The sequence below is a fragment of the Topomyia yanbarensis genome, chromosome 3, assembly GCF_030247195.1.
Source record: "Topomyia yanbarensis strain Yona2022 chromosome 3, ASM3024719v1, whole genome shotgun sequence".
NCBI lineage: Eukaryota > Metazoa > Arthropoda > Insecta > Diptera > Culicidae > Topomyia > Topomyia yanbarensis.
This window is the reverse complement of record NC_080672.1, coordinates 317,705,792-317,722,606: the sequence shown is the minus strand read 5'-3', so window position 1 is coordinate 317,722,606 and position 16,815 is coordinate 317,705,792. Positions and strand designations below refer to the sequence as shown.

General features: G+C 39.1%; 1 protein-coding gene across 1 annotated transcript in view; it reads left to right on the top strand.

Annotated features, from left to right (window-relative positions):
* Positions 1-16,815, top strand: part of LOC131693211 (tyrosine-protein kinase Drl) — a 245,305-nt gene that overhangs the window by 82,809 nt on the left and 145,681 nt on the right. Inside the window, exon 3 of the mRNA XM_058980860.1 lies at positions 15,295-15,532. Within this exon, the coding sequence (XP_058836843.1) occupies positions 15,295-15,532 (238 nt within the window). The remainder of the gene's footprint in view (positions 1-15,294; positions 15,533-16,815) is intronic.

Here is a 16,815-nt window from a genome sequence, read left to right as displayed (position 1 = left end):
GGTTATTTAACAAAAACGTAAATAACTTATGCCCCATTGGCCGTAGCTATACACTTTCTTCAGCAAAATTACGCCCCTGAATTCGGCTCAACTATATAAAGTGTTTTCTGTACTTTTAAAATTTTCTAGATACCCAGTTTTGAAGAAAAAATACTGAAAAACACCAAAAATTTCACTTTTTACTAAGTTTTAATGGCCCTGCCGCTCTTATAATTCCAAATTTGTACAAACTAACTAACCAAACTTCTCCGTTTGGATCTCCAGAAAAATAAAAAAATGCTAAAAAAATCTAAGACAGTTCAGGACCACTTCAACAGGCATACATTTAAAATTTTATCCAAAATCAGCCCATTTTATAAAAAAATCAAAAGTCGCCACCAGTAGGAAGCGTTTTAGCAAACTCACTCCGAAGAAGAAAGTGGTCCTAATACCCTAACCTTTCATTTAAGAAGTGAGCCCGATGACTTTTTTTAACATGATGTCATTTTGGGACACCCTAGTGCCCACACAAGTACACCGTACTCGAGAATGCTACGTACAAGTGCGCAGAAGAGCGATTTTAGGCAGTATACATCGTTGAATTGTTGCGTGTTTCTTTTGATGAACCCCAATACGGCATATGCTTTGGCTGTAGACATTGCAATGTGCTGCGCGAAACTCAATTTGCTATCGAGAAGAATACCTAGATCCTTAACTGCGTTTACACGGTTGATAATGCTTGTTGACATTCTATAATCAAACGTTGTTAAGTGCATGTTACGACAGAACGAGATCACATTACACTTTTGTACGTTTACTTCCATCCCGTTTAGTGTGCACCAATTTAGTAGCGAATCGATATCGGCTTGGATGGCACAGCAATCGACTGCCGAAGCAATTACACGAAAGAATTTCAGATCATCCGCGAACATGTACTTAGGGGACTGTATAGTGGAGCACAAATCGTTTACGAATAAAATAAACAGTAGCGGGCCTAGATGACTGCCCTGGGGAACACCCGACTCTATCACAAACGGAGATGATCTCATTTCATCAATACGAACGTACGCACAGCGTTCGGTGAGGTACGACAATATCCACCGTGTCAACCATTCAGGAAGTCCCATTCGTTCGAGTTTGGCCACCATTAGCAAATGAGGCACTCTATCGAACGCTTTAGCAAAATCCACATAAACGGCATCAATTTGCTGACGTTCACCAAGCGCCCTATTTAGTGACGAAACGTATGCAATAAGATTTGTACTTGTCGATCGTTTCTTTCACAAATCCATGCTGCCACTCGGAAATAATATGGTGCACCTTCGGATACAGCAAATCATGAACGAGGCTGTCTACAACATTGAAAAAGCTTTTTCACGAAAGCAATCAAGTTTAGGAGTTTTTCTCGATATTGAAGGTGCTTTTGATAACGTGTTTTTCGAATCCATTTTGGAAGCAGCACCAGATCATGAAGTATCTTAATTTATCACGAATTGGATACACGCAATTCTTAGCAACCGACATCTGTGCTCATCGTTAAAACAAGTAGAGATAAGAAAACTTAGTGTCTGCGGATGTCCTCAAAGTGGTGTGCTGTCACCATTTCTATGAAACCTTGTCGCCGATGGCTTGTTGAGGGAACTTAATGAGCTTGGGTTTCCGTCGTATGGTTTCGTCGATGATTATCATATAATGATCATCGGTATTTGCATTAACACACTTTTTGATTTGATGCAACAAGCCTTATGTGTTGTTGAGCAATGTTGTCTTCATGTTGGGCTATCGGTTAATCCAAATAAAACATTAATGGTGCTTTTCACTCAACGAAGGATTACAACCGGAGCTCGTCCATTGCAGTTCTTTGACTCTGAAATTATTATCGTAGATCAAGTTAAGCACGTTAGGGTAATTCTTGACTCAAAACTTAATTGGACAGCTCACATCGATTTCAGGATCAAGAAAGCTTGCATGGCCTTTGGCCAATGTAGACGGGCTTTCGGCAAATCTTGGGGACTCAAACCCAAGTACATTCAGTGGATCTACACAACAATTGTTAGATTAATACTGGCATACGGGTGCCTTGTTTGGTGGTAGAAGGGAGAAGTCATGACAGTCCAATCAAAGTTACACCATCTTCAGAAGATGGTCTTGATGGAAATGACTGATGCGTTCTCGATAACACCTACTGCTACTCTTGAGCATAAAACCAATATATGTGTTTCTGAAACAAGCAGCCCTTTCTTGTGCATACCGTCTTAAGGTTACTGGGCTCTGGAACAGTAACCCAATAGATCGTGCAACTAGCCATACAAGACTGTGGCCCCAAATGTTTACTTGGGATGAGTATACACTTGCTCCCAGTGACCTTACACTCACATGTAGTTTTCCTTTTAAAACTTTCGATATGAGAATTCCTCTTCGCGATGAATGGCTGTCTGGCTGGATGGAGCGACAACTTGAAGAATACGTAGTTTGTTATACTGACGGTTCTTTATTGGAGGGCCCAGCCGGTGCTGGTGTCTATTGTCATGAATTGAGATTAAACCAATCTCATTCGCTTGGTAGATACTGTACCGTATTCCAAGCAGCAATCTTTTGCGATTCGGTGTGGCGTACAATCTGCACTTCAACAGGGAATTTGTGGTAAAAGAATCTATTTCTCCTCTGACAGTCAGGCTGCCCTGAAAGCACTTAGTTCGGTTGATTCGAGATCGAAATTAGTAATCGCATGTCGAACTCGAATCGAAGAACTTAGCCTTTCAAATGCTATCTACCTTCTATGGATACCCGGTCATTCCGGTATTACTGGAAATGAATGGGCGGACGAATTGGCTAGAGCTGGCGCTGCGATTGACTTCGTTGGTTCAGAACTAGTTCTACCACTGCCGATAAGTTGGATGAAGCACAAGATTCGCTCTTGTGCTTGCGCTCTCTTCGGAGGTGTTATCGTTCTGTTAACTCAATATCCCCTCGGGAGTGTTGATATATCCGCTCACCGCTTAAATAAAAATTCTAAATCCCTCTGGGGGTTGGAAGTTTTATTACTGCTATTGTAGCACCCGCAGTTCAGAATCCCTCTGGGGGTGCAGAATGCTCTGTTTTGATTGTTCTGTGTCGTTATTTTCCTTACCTCTAACATTACCGCTTCCCCAATCCTGCCCAACAGGAAATGATGAAAAGGCTTGATTCTTGGTAAGGCACATGGAGAACGTGCCATTTGAGCCAGACGCTACTGATTCCTGATTCCTGAATGCTAAGCGCGGTTATCGAAAATATGTACTCCTTATGTAACAAAGTCCAAAGAATCGATTGTATGTATTTAAAATTACCCCAAAGTACACTGTCATGCTTGTTTTGCCCTAATTCCCCTTTTTGTAAGTATTCATTTTAATTACTGGCTATAAAACTGGGAAGAAAACTGAATACAAGCTAACATAGTTAGTATTTCTTTTGCAAACAAGTCCAAATTGTAGAATTATAGAATGTAGTAGGATTATCTGCATAAAACGTTTTAATCCGTTTTACCGCAATTCTCACCAAATGTTAGGTTTTAGCGACTTCTCGCTGGAATAGTAGCTGTCATGAATACCTTTCGTGAGATTATTCTAATTATCAGTTGTTGGTCAGGTGGACTGATTTGAATTTTAGATATTATTTTGTTTGGCGTGCTCTCATCTGGTATAAAACAGTAGCTGTCTATTTTCCGACGTTTCGGCGCATGTATTTTGCCTTCTTCCGGGAATCAAGTTGACAATCTTTATGTAGTACATGTATGTCTAGTGTATTTCTACTTACTATCTGTCTGTCTCTTGTCATACTATGTTTTATTTTAACAATCGTTCGTCTGTTGTCTGTCCTGGTCGTGCATATAACTGTATTAAAGATATTTTTTTAAATTTATTATTCATTATTTTGTTTGCTGATGTTTCATACGTGTGGGGTGGACTGAAAATTTAAAAGGGCGTGTACACTGTTTCGGCATTAATGCGTTGCTGACTGTGCGTGATGTTAAAAGTGCTTTGAATTAGAGTGTTTTGTGAGTTTCTCTGAGTGGTTTTGTGTTTGTCTATTGCGTGTAAGATGCCTGTGTAAGAACGGTTGAGCGTTTCCACATCTGTTCGTTTGTTTACACTGTCGCTGCTGTTCTAAATCCATATCAAAGCTCCTTGTCCTTCAACGTAGGACGTAGGAATGCGTAGGCAGAAACCGTACGAATACGGAAAAGTGTTGCCTTTCCTGAATAATGATGATTAGTTACAGCGTCGGATCCAGAATACTTGGGTTCAATTGCCTGCTTGCACTCGACCTTCTGTTGTTCGTCCGAATTCTACACGGTCTCTTTTCATGAAGTCCCAAACAGTTGCGGCACAATCCTTGCTGTTGGATTATTTTCCATCAGTCATCTACGGATTTCTTAGCGAACGTACTGCAGGTTTTGACAGTACCGTCTTTACGTATGGGTACACTGGGCCAACTTAGAATGAATATAGAATCATTTTGAAGGCTACATTCCAAAAAATAGTAGCGCTCAATTGTTTATAACACTTTAGCATGTGAGTAACAATGGATCAGTTGCTCGGATTCGTACATTGCACTTTATCTCATGTGACGTTTAAAGAGCATTTCGAAATTCGATACACAATTCTTGTTTGGCAAGCGATCCGCGCTTGGGCCAAATTTTCATTCCTTCGTCACATCAGGAATTGTGAATGCACAAATCATCATGAAAACCTCTAAAAATGACTCCTGGACTTCTAGAGGTTACTTATGCTACGATACTTACGATACTCATTCGTTTCAATGTTATTGAGGATTTTTACATTTTTTACACCAACTTCAACTACGTATAAGAAAGAAAGGTGCAAACCAAAATGCACGAACAGGCACTTTTTAAACTGTCTAAACTATGCACAATAAGGTTAAGAAGGTTTGGTGCGTGGCACTTTAGAACCCTATGAATAGGGTAAGCTTACTTTATAATGTTTTTTGACTTTTTCCATACAAAAATCAGCAAAAAAAGTAAAAATCCTCAATAACATTGAAACGAATGAGTAGTTTTGTATGCAGTTTTCGACAAAATTATGTAGCTTTGATACCTACACATTTGTCTTGAACATAGTTTGCACGAGAAGTCACAACGAAAAAAGTTATATTAAAAAAACTAGATTTAAGGGGGTTGCCATAGGAATGTCTTATAAATCGATAACTTTTAATCCTACAAGCTCACGTTCTTCAACAAAATTCTTCACTATGAGCATTTCTAAAACTTTGTCGAAGACACCAACTTTCTACCTTGTCAGTACAAAAAGTTATTTTTTTAGTTCGATTGTAATAAGCCATGCCTATTTTCAGTTGTATTCAGATTATGGGGAATATTCATAGGAACAATTCGTCCAAAGACACCCTGTGAATATATTGGATGGTTTGGCCTCAAGTGAATTATGTTCACGTTTTTGGCGTTTCCGACCACTGTGCATAGATGGCTTCTTGATGCTAGGGATCATTTTTAAACAGGATATTTTACAGCAGTGTATACCTGTTCAATTATAGGGCCCCCTCAGCTCAGTTGTGCCCAGCGGCCCCGAGTGGTCTTAAGACGGCATTGGGTTTTGACCCGATGGTTGGGTTCCTGGCAGACGAGACACACTGGTTCCGTTGGGCGTACGCGTTTCTCTATTGTCTCTTCATTACAAGGTGTCATAAGCGACTCCTCCGTAGAATGCGTACCACATAAGTTCTTGTCCTTACCACCTTTTTTCACTTTCGAGACTTGCGACTGTTGTAGCTGCAGATTCGTAGTACAGAGTCACATCAGTGGCCGCTCTCACCAACGTCATCATGTATCGCAAAAACGAGCGACCCGGACGTGGTAATTGTTGATTTACATCTCCTGGTATCGGCCGATCCTCTGGTTCCAGCAGCTCTTGGTCGCTTGTTATCAAAACTGGATTGCTTAGTCCCACCTTTACAGGTGCTTCTTGTTTTTCGGTCGCATTGTTATTATTTACCACACTATTCACCGAAAAAAGGGGGACAGGGGGAAATGGCAGATTCTGCCAAGGCGGGTTTGAATAGGTTACTGCAGACTTGTTTCGAGGGTCTGTTGACGACAAAGAAGCACGTCGGATAAATAGACAGCTACTGTTTTAGACCAGATGACTGCATGCCGAACAAAATAATATCTAAAATTCTATCGTCAACCGATTCTTTAGATCTTTTCACATTAGAAATGCTAATTAGCCGTATTCAACTTTCTTCAGAGTTATATATTCAGTCTTCAACAAAAACTCAAACCAAAGGGAGAATTGGGGCAAAACGGACATGATAGCGTACCGTGCGGTCGTTGTTAATATTAGCAATCAATTTTTCAGACCGTTTTACATAAAAAACACCTTTCCTGGTAAACGTCATTCAGCCTGTTCAAAAAGTGTCGCGTGTTGGTTCCATTTTTCCCACTGTGCATCGGTAGAAATTACTACACCACACGAAAAGTACAGGAAAACAATCTAAGTAAGCGCAGCAGTCCGTACCAATTTCTCTCTTTCATTCTTAGGATCAGCCTGTTTCGCGCAGCAGCCATTGGAGCGCCTTGTTGGCAAGATCCCTGGCGGAGTCAAGAAGCGAGACCACGATAAGCGAAAAGCCAATAGGCGTAGCGATCATCTCGAGAAGTTACTGAGAGGTACATCGATGGTTTTCGAAAACCCCTCGAGCTCGAATATGCGGCAGCACCGCGAGGAGAAACCCCATAGATCCCCATTACACATCTACAATAGAGACTGCTGATCGCTCCTATAGTTCGCTTACGCTACATTGTCCCATTGTTCAGTGGCCACAGAATGTAGCACGCAATGTGAGATTTTATTGATTGGCACGCAATGTGAAATTTTGCACGCAATGTGACATTTTATTAAGAGTGCGACAATATTGAACACGCGAGATTTAAATATTTAATTGCACTTTCCAATCCCAGCAGAGCAGAAATATCAAAGTAACCAAGGCTACTCCAGCAGTCTGATGACACTTTGCAGTAAACTTGTCCATCCTCAGCTAGTGTACGGAAAACTTTGGAATCGAAAAGATTTCCTGTGACCATTTCTTTATTCGAGTGATTGAAAAGTTTGAAGTCAACAAAAAACTTAATTATGCACACGTTTGTGCTCTCATCCTTCTACAGTGCTCGTGAATAGTTAAAGAAACCTTTTAGTGTACCTTTTTCTTCCTAGCTTCCCATTTACATTTCGCAAATTAGTCCTTAAAGACCTGCCTAATAGAATTAAATCGTGATCAAATATGTACAAAACCAAAGGGAAAAGCGGTAGGGCGTTTAGCTCTTACAGTTAGTTCCTCCCCCTCCACCCCAAACATCTCTCATCACCACCGAAAACTATCAACTCCCGCTGGCACTCGGGGTACGTACATAATCTGCACAGCAATTTGCCGTGGCTTGTGTTGATGGGGGTTAAGTTGTTAATTAATTTAGCAGAGATTTAAAATTCGTTTCCTTTCAGCTCTTCTCTCGGTGCCGGCGTCGTACCTTGCTTGGATTCGGGACTGTTTTAAATGAAGCCGTCGGCTGACTAAACGAATTCTCAATCTCAAAATAGGTTTTGCAAGATGTAGAATTCCGGGTACCGGAGGAAGCAGTAGCAGGAGTGAGAATTGCTACTTACATACAGTGTGAGATTGGTTCCCTTCGGTGAAAGTTTTTGACTTGGCTTTGGTAAAATATGGGAAGAGATGGGAGGACGATTGCTCTTTGGGCAGCTTTTATTCCGGTCCTTTAGCAAGTAATTTAATTTACAAGCACTTCATTATATATTGATTCGATTGGCATGTGAGGTGGCTAGAAGTTACTGGATTTGTTTGATCTTACTTTGGAGAATTTTCTGGCAATTTATTTTAGGCTACCAGAGTAACTTTTGATTCAACAAACATAAAGTGGAGTTAAAAAGATATCCTCCAATTTACCGAATTTTTTATTGAGAGGGCGCGTATTATTGCTTCCGCGACGAAAGATTTATAACATTTTTGATAAATTGACAGTAAAAATTTCCAAATATGCTCGAAATTTACAACGTATTCAAAAATTAACTTGTAGTATTTAATCCTTTTCGCTATGCGAAGGTCTCTACTACTGAATGAACTTTTTTCAATGGTGCTGAACTCTGACAAAAACATCCGTACACCATGCGAATGGTGCGTGTCATTGCACAGAGCATGAATTTTTTCGTTAGAGTTGATCCGCCTATGTATACGTATACCGCATACTCAATACATATTGGTCGAGAATATAAATTTAGCGAGAATTTCAACTTTCTACTAAAGCTAAATAACTTAGCCAGTTCATGGCTTTCCATTCACCGTTGCTTTCAAATGAGTCGCAGTTGATATTAAATTTCCTTCGTTTGATCCTATCAAATGAAACGATACCGTATTCAATTGACCCGGTGAATACCTGTTAAATGAAATTCGGGTAAACAGTCGAAATCGTCCAAGGTCCAAGGTGATCGATAACGGAAATTGGTGATTGAGGCAGTGGTGTAGTAGTTTCCGGGGGGGGGGGGGGGGGGTTTACATGAATATTTTTTGTATACATATGCAATATATGTATGTATACACCAAAAAATAATGAAATTTAAGCGACATGTTAATCAATACGCAAGTAAACTTACAAAGCTTGAATCGAAAATTTGATTGAAAATTACATTGAAATCAATTCACTCAATTGGACCATCAAAAAGCATTCAACTTTACACTTTCGTACGTGTAATATTACATACCATTCCTTTTACAGCAATATTCGAATAAAAATACATTGAAGTGCATTGGTTTTACGTTTAATGAAACTGTAATTTTCATTCCACGTGTCGACGACAGTCCGGTAGTTTCTACCCATCCAGGCGCCCACCCGACCGACTGCCGCACCATGCTAGCCAACGAAAAACAATAAATTGTAGTCTAGAAATTAATGATTACGCAAGAAAAAATTTATCGAAATTGATCCCACTTACATATTTTCTTCAATAATAACCGTGAAATGCATTTAACCTAGTTTTTATATATAATCCGTTCTGAAAAAAGAACATTGTCAGGTCATTTTAGAGAAGGTAAATGCCAATCTGTCGTTCTATCTCCTAGTTCGCCCTGAGAAGAAGTAGTTGACGCCTTTTTGAAATCAAAGATGGCGACTTCCGGTTTAACGAAATTCGCTATAACCCAATCAATGTGGGTATTTTCGGAATGGTCTTGAAGAGTAGGTGCCAGAAATTGATTTTTGACGCCATTTTGAAATCAAAGATGGCGACTTCCGGTTCAGTGAAATTTGCTATAACCCAATCAATATGGGTATTTTCGGAATGTTCTTGAAGAGTAGGTCCCAGAAATTGATTTTTGACGCCATTTTGAAATCAAAGATGGCGACTTCCGGTTTAGCGAAATTCGCTATAACCCAATCAATATGGGTATTTTCGGAATGGTCTTGAAGAGTAGGTTCCAGAAATTGATCTTTGACGCCTTTTTGAAATCAAAGATGGCGACTTCCGGTTTAGCGAAATTCGCTATAACCCAATTAATATGGGTATTTTCGGAATGGTCTTGAAGAGTAGGTGCCAGAAATTGATTTTGGACGCCATTTTGAAATCAAAGATGGCGACTTCCGGTTTAAGGAAATTCGCTATAGCCCAATCAATGTGGGTATTTTCGGAATGGTCTTGAAGAGTAGGTACCAGAAATTGATTTTTGACTCCATTTTGAAATCAAATATGGCGACTTCCGGTTTAGCGAAATTCGCTATAACCCAATTAATATGGGTATTTTCGGAATGGTCTTGAAGAGTAAGTGCCAGAAATTGATTTGGACGCCATTTTGAAATCAAAGATGGCGACTTCCGGTTTAAGGAAATTCGCTATAACCCAATCAATGTAGGTATTTTCGGAATGGTCTTGAAGAGTAGGTACCAGAAATTGATTTTTGACGCCATTTTGAAATCAAATATGGCGACTTCCGGTTTAGCGAAATTCGCTATAACCCAATTAATATGGGTATTTTAGGAATGGTCTTGAAGAGTAGGTGCCAGAAAATGATTTTGGACGCCATTTTGAAATCAAAGATGGCGACTTCCGGTTTAAGGAAATTTGCTATAACCCAATCAATGTGGGTATTTTCGGAATGTTCTTGAAGAGTAGGTACCAGAAATTGATTTTTGACGCCATTTTGAAATCAAATATGGCGACTTCCGGTTTAGCGAAATTCGCTATAACCCAATTAATATGGGTATTTTCGGAATGATATTGACAAGTACGTGCCAGAAATTTAGGCTTGACGCCATTTTTAAATCAAAGATGGCGACTTCCGGTTTAGCGGAATTTCCCTACAACTAGAGGTGTGCGCCAATGCATTTTTAATCGGCGGCGGCGTAAGCGACATTTTGGCCGGCGGCGTCGTTGGCGGCGTCCGCCGTTGGACTCTATCGGCAGCGGCGCGACGGCGCGCCGGCGTGTGTCGACGTGACGAATATTGACGCTTATGTAACTAAAATAAATTCTTGACAGTACAATTCCTTTCCCAAAATTTCTATTATAACAGACTTCACAGCACATACAAACCAACGTTACAGCTTAAAGAAAATCTAAAAAATCATCGCCCACGATGTACTAGCGACATCTATTAAACACATTGCACAAATTGTAATTCTCGCAACCATATCAATTTTTTTTTTCAACTGAAGCTCCAATAGTGCCCACCCTGCTTGCCAAATGCAAGATAATAAATGAAAGGTGGAACTATTTTTACAGTTGTAAAATTTGAAGAACGAAATAGAAAAATTGTCGATGTCGCATACTACGACTTTGCATGAAATAATGATTGCAATGGACAAATTTGAAGAATGCAGAGTAACGACTGTATTTCAATGACCCATAATAATTATTTATTGTTCTATATCTGTGAAATTAAGCAACGGTAAACAATTTTTGTTTTGTTTGAGGAAATTAATTGTTGTTGTCGTTTCATTGTTTTTTGTTTCTATTTAGTCATCTTTACCGTAAGCCCGGGGACAATTGACAGCTCCCATATATTGAATTCATAAGCAAATTTTGGGGGTGATTTGGTAATGTCATGGCGGCTCGAATGGAGGAAAAATTGAAAAAGGCGCATCCCATGTATTGTTTTCCATATTTGTGGAAAATAATCAATTTAAGCATTTCTACCATTTTTTTTTGCTGCTAGAATTCTGATAAAAACACAAATTCTATTCGAATTGTTAAGCTTGGTGGTGATGTACTTTCATTGGCCAAAATGTTTTTCATTTACAATTCTCGAGATAAAAAGCACCAATGATTTAACGATTTCAAACTTCACACAACAAGAAAACCAAAACATGTTTAGGAAGGAAGAGAGCCGGTTGTTAAAAACAGACTTCCAGCTAAATATTAATAAGATTTATGTAACTTTGCTGACGGGTTTCAGTTAGGGATAAATTTTTTCTCTAACAATAGTTTTCTTTATTCACATTTTGGAATAAGCTTTTTCTAAATGTTGTTCTAGCCGCATTAACGGCGTTCACAACACACGTAACGAAACACGCTTTTCTCTTGAAACTTTTTCGTTTCGTTGTTCGTGGTACTCATACAGAGAAGGCATACTAGCGCCACCATCAAATCGGTGGTGCATATATGAAACAAGCACTATCTGTCAAGTTGTCCCTGGGTTGTTTACCGTCGCTCTTTTAGAATCCCGCAGATATCAGGTACCCTAACACGAGGCGTTATTATTGGCATTACTGCGCAGAAATGTCACTTTTAATGATCGTGTAAGGACACCTTTCAAGATAGACACATTACTTCATTTTCCAGGCTGGTGTTTACTTTTACTTCTTGTAAGTACAAAATCGCCACGATGATAAGGAATACGATTCCCTGGAACTACATTTTCTTACAACGTACGATCTGCTTCTATCTTGCGTGCAAAGTATGCTCGATGTGCTGGAATCATACAGATCTACACCCTGACGAAACATAAATATACAGTTACTATCAATCATAATCATTCCACGACTTGACGTGTTAGCTCCTGTTAGGTTGAAACTGATCACTAAACAAGTCTGATTGAAAATGGTCTGAGCGTATCTCTAGTTTTCGTAGCACCTGCACCCCGCTGATTTCTCCAGCACTTCCGGAGACTAACAAATTCTAATCCATTGCATATATTCGATACACTGAATCAATTAAATTACTAACATCCTGTTATGTGCTTACTCACCGATCGGCATCGTGTTGTAACTTAAGAAATGGTTGTGAACAACTCCCACCTTGGGCACTTCGACAAGAATGAATTTCCCATTTCTGGCCCATATTGTTTGTTTTGGTTTGCATGAGATTAAAAAGACCGTAACGTTTTCGGGTGGGTGCGGAAATTAAGTAACGCATTTAGCTCTGTGTCAAAATCTCTTCACTAACGCCACCGATTTGTAATTGAAATCGACCGTTTTTTCTACGAGTGATGAAAATTCATCTCGTGTTACGTCTTATTTGTCTGTGATACCGGGCTGGTGCAACTAGCACTGAAAATCTTTCTTGAGTGGGGCTAGACCACACGATGAATAATTTATGAGACTAGAAATCTTACCCTCTGCATCGCCACATCTGTGCACCAGCGTCGCGAAAAGTCAAGATCACTTTTCTCAACCATTCTTCGAGAAAAAAATTTAAAATAGGTCACGATTCAATAAATTATAAATAAACCTCGAATTAAAAATAATTTTTGTGTTTTCATAAAACTAGTTCACGCAAAAAAAGATGACATTATACTCAAATGTTTAGTAGGTGGTTGTGTCTGAATATGTTCAATATTTGTATGATTTTATTTCATAACTCGATGAAACATTGATTTGTATTAACTTTATTGACTAAACCAGTCAAGAATTTAACGACGTGCAACAATTTTCGTAAATTCTCGTCGTGTTATCGCAATATTTTAGTCTTGAGCTTACCGTTGGATTTTTTACACAGAGTCGTGCGTCTTATAGTTTTCTAAATTATTTCACGGACATGAATTTTGGCTAGGTAATGTATTTTGTTCAGCGCAGTTTCATTTAATTCCGAACATTTCTCTGAATTTTAATAAAGGAATAACAGGGTTACAGGTCCTAGTAATGTCTTTGTAGCTAATGCTCGTGCCTATGAGACTGGTTGCTAGCAGTTGTACTCAATAGCTCACATAGAAATTTCAAAACCAAAAAGCAGAGCGAATAATCCATGAATAATAGTCTGAGTTCCTTGTAATTGTTTACGTTAGTATAAGATTATGTGGAAAATTAATTACTTCATGAATTACATCATGAAGAGTTTCACAAGCTCGACTGGTGAATCGTGTGTAGCATATTAGGAATTAAGAATCGGTTAAAAAATCAATGTATAATACACTGCGTTCCAGTGAAATTAATTACGTGCAAAGATTAGGATCAGGCACATAATTGTAAGTTTCAGGCACATATATCTTGAAAGTGGAAGTTTTTTTTTTCATTTGTGGACCATTTCACGCACACGAATGGTTAACTGAAACTTATATGCTCACAATCATAACCAGTTGACGAAGCAAGAATGGATCTTTGAATTATATAACGAGTGTCGTGTAATGGTTTTCGAGATAATATCAAGATTATTTTAATTTTGTAATCCAATTGACGACCACTAATACCAAATAATGATCAAGATGTGATAAATCATGAATCAGTTAACGTCGTATATTCGGTCCATAGACTATGTTCCTAGATTTGTGGATAAAATTATGAGTCAACAATTTTAGAGTTCGCGAATTTTCGGCGCGGGAAAAATGCATCGGCGGCGCGCCGCCTGTCTACCGTTTGGCGTCGGCGTACGTTAAAAATTACCGGCGGAGGCGGCGTGGCGCGGCGGCGCACAGGTCTACCTACAACCCATGCAATATGGGTATTGTCGAAATGGTTTTGAAGAGTAGGTACCAGAAATTTATGTTTGGCGCCATTCTGAAATCCAAGGTGGCGATTTCCGGTTTAGCGAAAATCGCTATAACCCAATCAATATGGGTATTTTCGGAATGGTCTTGACGAGTAGTAGACAAAGATCGATGTTTGACGCCATTTTGAATTCCAAGATGGCGACTTCCGGGTTAGCCACATTCACTATAACCCAGTCAATATGAGTGTTTTTGGAATGATCTTAACGAGTAGGTGCCAAAAATTGATTTTTGACGCCATTTTTAAATCCTAGATGGCGATTCCGATTTCGCGAAATTCGCTATAACCCAATCATTATTGGTATTTTTGGAATTTGAAGTTGTAGTTCAAATAGTTTTAATTAAACAGTTGAATTTACTTAAACTTAAGCAATATGTTTAATTTGAACAAATTCAAACCCCCAACTCACACCACATACGTCTCTTTCTTCTCTCTCTTCCATTCTCACCGCACTTTCCTGGATGAACACATAAAAATATTTTGCAATATGCTAATTTATGATTAGATCTTATATTTGAGGGTGATTTAGATGATTGCCCAAATTTTTCATGCGGGAATTTCGGGTAAACCGGAAGTCACCATCTAGAATTTTAAAATGACGTAAACCGTTTGTCTGCTACTCGTCAAAACCATTCCGAGAATACTCAAGTTGATTGAGTTGTATAGAATCTCGCTAAACCGGAAGTTGCCATTTAGGATTTGAAAATAGCGCCAAAAATCAATTTTCATGGAAAGCCTTGGGGGGAAGATGCAGATTTATTTATTTCTGTCACCTACTCGTCAAGACCATTCCGAAAATACCCATATTGATTGGGTTACAGCGAATTTCGCTAAACCGGAAGTCGCCATCAACGATCAATTTCTGGTACCTACTCTTCAATACCATTCCGATATTACCCATATAGTTGGGGTGTGGGCCATAAGGAGTCTTCCAGACCCGTCTCTTCCATCTTTCCGAAAATCTTCTAAGTCTTTTGCATTGAAAAGGACTTTGAATATTTTTTGTTAAAACCGTGTTAATTGCGAAATCCGCGCAAAAAAAACTTCCAAAAATATTCTAAGTCTTTTGCTGAGAGTTTTTTACGCGGATTTTCGAATTAACGCGGTTTTTTATGCGGTACGTATCCCTCGCGTAAAAAAAACCTGTATTCTGATCGAATAGGTGATACGGGAACCACATTTGCACGATAGAGCAAACAATATCCCGTATACCGTTCCTTTAAAGGAATGCAGCTGTTAATCTTGATTTCAAACCCACATTTTCCAATTTCCATCACAATTCTACTAAACGAACCGCAAACACTTTTCTTTTCTTGCAGCTTCCCTACACGATATCGGTCCACTACGACGACAACGAAGGCGTACTGCAGCATCCGGAGCTAAACATCCCCAGCAGTGGCATCATCCCGAGGACAGTGGAGGCATTCACGGTTCATCTGCTGTGTTCTGGTAACGTGTCGAAAGAGGTGCCGGTCGGGATTCACCTGCATGTCGAAGGACCGCCGAAGCAAAACGATACAAAATTGATTATCAAACGAAATAAAATTTGCATTAAAGGTGAGTGCTCTTTTCTGTGCGCTTTTATAGTAGATACATCGATATTGATGTACATATGTATGTACTTGATGTTACATTTAGTGGAGGTTTTTTTTTGGAACGTGTTTCGGCTGAAAGTAGCTTGCTCGGTGGTACGGTGTGGTGGCCGTCGCGTGTGCTTTCAATTCCGTTCATGTCGTTCTTTCAATGAATGCAAATTGCTCCCAAATGGTAGGGCGGTGGGTGGTCTTTTCACACTGCACCCAAATACGGCGAGCGTGGATCGATATTCATGCTAACAGATGTCACACACGCCCACAACGATTTCCGTTTTTCTACCTAGCACTTTCCACTTCATTATCTATAGTTCTTTTCAATGACATGCACGAATAGGGTTGTTCCGACACTATGAAATGTGCAGTATTTATGTACAGGTTAGATCCGATTTTGACAAACGTGTTAAAGATCTTGTACAAAGACGGAAGTAAATTAGAAAAGTCCAACCCTTACCCGATTCGGAATGGAAATTTCCATTTTTGATAGCTTATCGCTTCACGGACGGAGAGAATCTATCCTTCCTATGGCAGTGCTGATGTTTCAACTCTTCACCAGTCATCTTCACATCGTCGCTGTTGTGCTATCTTATGACAAACGCCATTTTGGGGTAAACTGAGTTGGATATGCCACATTACTTGTCTAAAAAATCTCTACAAAGTGGCGTTTACAGAATTTTGACATTCTGCTTGGTTACTGAGATATAGCGAGAAACGTGCTGAGAAATTTCTAATTTTTTGCTTCAAATGACTGTGTCTGGGGGTTGGCTCAAATTATCTTTATGTATGAGATGTTTTTATATGTAAAACTATCTGATAAACACAATGGCATAATCATTTTCGAAACAAAAATGCACGAACTGTGAGAAAAAAAAAGCAATTTAAGTTTTAAATTGGAAATATAGCATATTTGGCAACACTGTAACCAAAAATAACTATTTTTTCAAGATTCCCTGACTCATTTCCTTCAAAATGCATCTCACCGGTTGTTTATAGACCAAATGAAGCCAAAGATATGAATAAAAGTTAATAATTGATGATTTTTTTCTATGGAAAATTTTCCATGCACGATTATGACACGCCATACAAAATTTGTCATCAATACACACCTATGACACGTGTGAAACCGACTTTTGTTTACATTTTTAAAGAAAACTCGCAATGTAGTTAACCGATTCTCGTAATATTTGAGAGATTAATGCAGCATAGATAGAAGCATCATTTGTCTTCTTTGAATTATTTATACCATTT